The 1,491-nt window shown below is 46.9% G+C and overlaps 2 protein-coding genes across 15 annotated transcripts in view; both read left to right on the plus strand.

Moving 5' to 3' along the window:
- LOC119316597 overlaps window positions 1-1,491 on the plus strand; it is a 57,534-nt gene that overhangs the window by 24,042 nt on the left and 32,001 nt on the right. The gene's annotated exons all lie outside the window — the stretch shown is intronic.
- The window catches only part of LOC119316601, a 3,856-nt gene continuing 3,543 nt past the window's right edge, over window positions 1,179-1,491 (plus strand). For both annotated transcript variants that reach the window (XM_037590955.1, XM_037590954.1), the window contains exon 1: window positions 1,179-1,305. In XM_037590955.1, coding sequence (XP_037446852.1) covers window positions 1,261-1,305 — 45 coding nt within the window. In that variant the 5' untranslated portion in view covers window positions 1,179-1,260. The remainder of the gene's footprint in view (window positions 1,306-1,491) is intronic.

The raw sequence follows: 1,491 nt of genomic DNA on the forward strand, positions 1-1,491 counted from the left end.
GGGGCTCTGTTTTGTCGGAGGGGGCGGCGTCAAGAGACATGGGGACCAGTTGCATGTCCCACACCAGGCATGCAACTGCATGTCTTCTAGCTTTGGTCGCAACTAGGGGGGCTTTGTTTTCTCGGAGGGGGGCGGCGTCAAGAGACATGGGGAGCCCAGTTGCATGTCCCACACCAAGCATGCAATTGCATGTTTTCGAGCTTGGTTGCAACTAGGGGGGAGAGGGGACTTTTGTTTTGTCGGAGCGAGCGGCGCCGAGAGAGATTGGGGGCAAGTTGCATGTCCCATACTAGGCACGCAACTGCATGTCTTCTAACTTGGTTGCAACTTGGGGGCATTTGTTTTGTCGAAAGGGAACGACCTCAAGATACATCGGGCCTAGTTGCATGTCCCGCACTAGGGCAGCATTGAGCGACATGGGGCCCAGTTTGCATGCCCAACTATACTCATGCAACCGCATGTCTTTCTAGCATGGTCGGAACTTAGTGTCTTCCAACTTAGTTGCAATTAGGGGACTTTGTTTTTACCGGAGAGGGTGACAATAAGAGAGGGCAACAACTAGTCATGCAATTGCAAACGTTGTCCCTCGGAGTATAACTACATGTTCTTTTACAAACATTTTTTCTCAAACTACACTTTTTTTGCTTGGTCGGAAGGGGGCAACTCCCCCCGTGAATCCTCTACCCTCACTATGTGTCATACGAGCACCATAACACTGCCATTTTCCACCACGCTCGCAAACACAAATCAAGCATGCTCTACCCTCACTGTGTAGAGGATTTATGAAAAAATAATATTCATATACATTTGTTTACTTTCTTCTTTTTGCATTTTTTGTTTTCCCAAGGATTTGAGAAAAATATATTTTTTTTTGTATCTTATTCTAACAACGGAGCTCATTTTCTCAAAAAGAAAAGGAGCATATTAAGGATGAAGAGTTACTTGTCCAGATCCTCGGACACATTTTTTTAATACTTTTTGTGTAGGAAAGGAGTTTTTTTGAAATGGAGGCAAAAGATTTGTCTTATCGATTAATTAACCAGAGATAATTGCCCAACAAATCAACGGAAAACAGTGACTACACACGGTGTGCTGCTGTTTTCTATTTTCTTTTTCTTTTTTTCTTTAAGTCTCCAGAATGTGGACCCAGGCTCTACTTCTTTCTAGAGGTCACCCAACGGCACATAGACACAGAGAGAGAACGGGAAAGGAAGGAAGCCGCATCACGGGGGCGGTCACATCCAAGGTTTCCGGAGCGAGATGCTCGGCGGCGCCCCTCCAGAGTTCGCGCGCCTCGCTGATGAGGTGAGCTACGGCCCCTTTTCCGCTCTCTCCGCTCCACCCACACAATTCGCCCCCCGTTTGCGTGTACGCGAGGCGAAATCGAGCTGCGGATGTCCATTTTCTGCAGTATAGGATTCATAATTTGTTGAAGAATCACGATTCCGTGAGGGAATTGCAAGTGTAGAAGAGGGATTTTGGTGTGTTTTC

This window comes from Triticum dicoccoides, chromosome 6A (genome assembly GCF_002162155.2).
Source record: "Triticum dicoccoides isolate Atlit2015 ecotype Zavitan chromosome 6A, WEW_v2.0, whole genome shotgun sequence".
In the NCBI taxonomy this organism is placed as follows: domain Eukaryota; kingdom Viridiplantae; phylum Streptophyta; class Magnoliopsida; order Poales; family Poaceae; genus Triticum; species Triticum dicoccoides.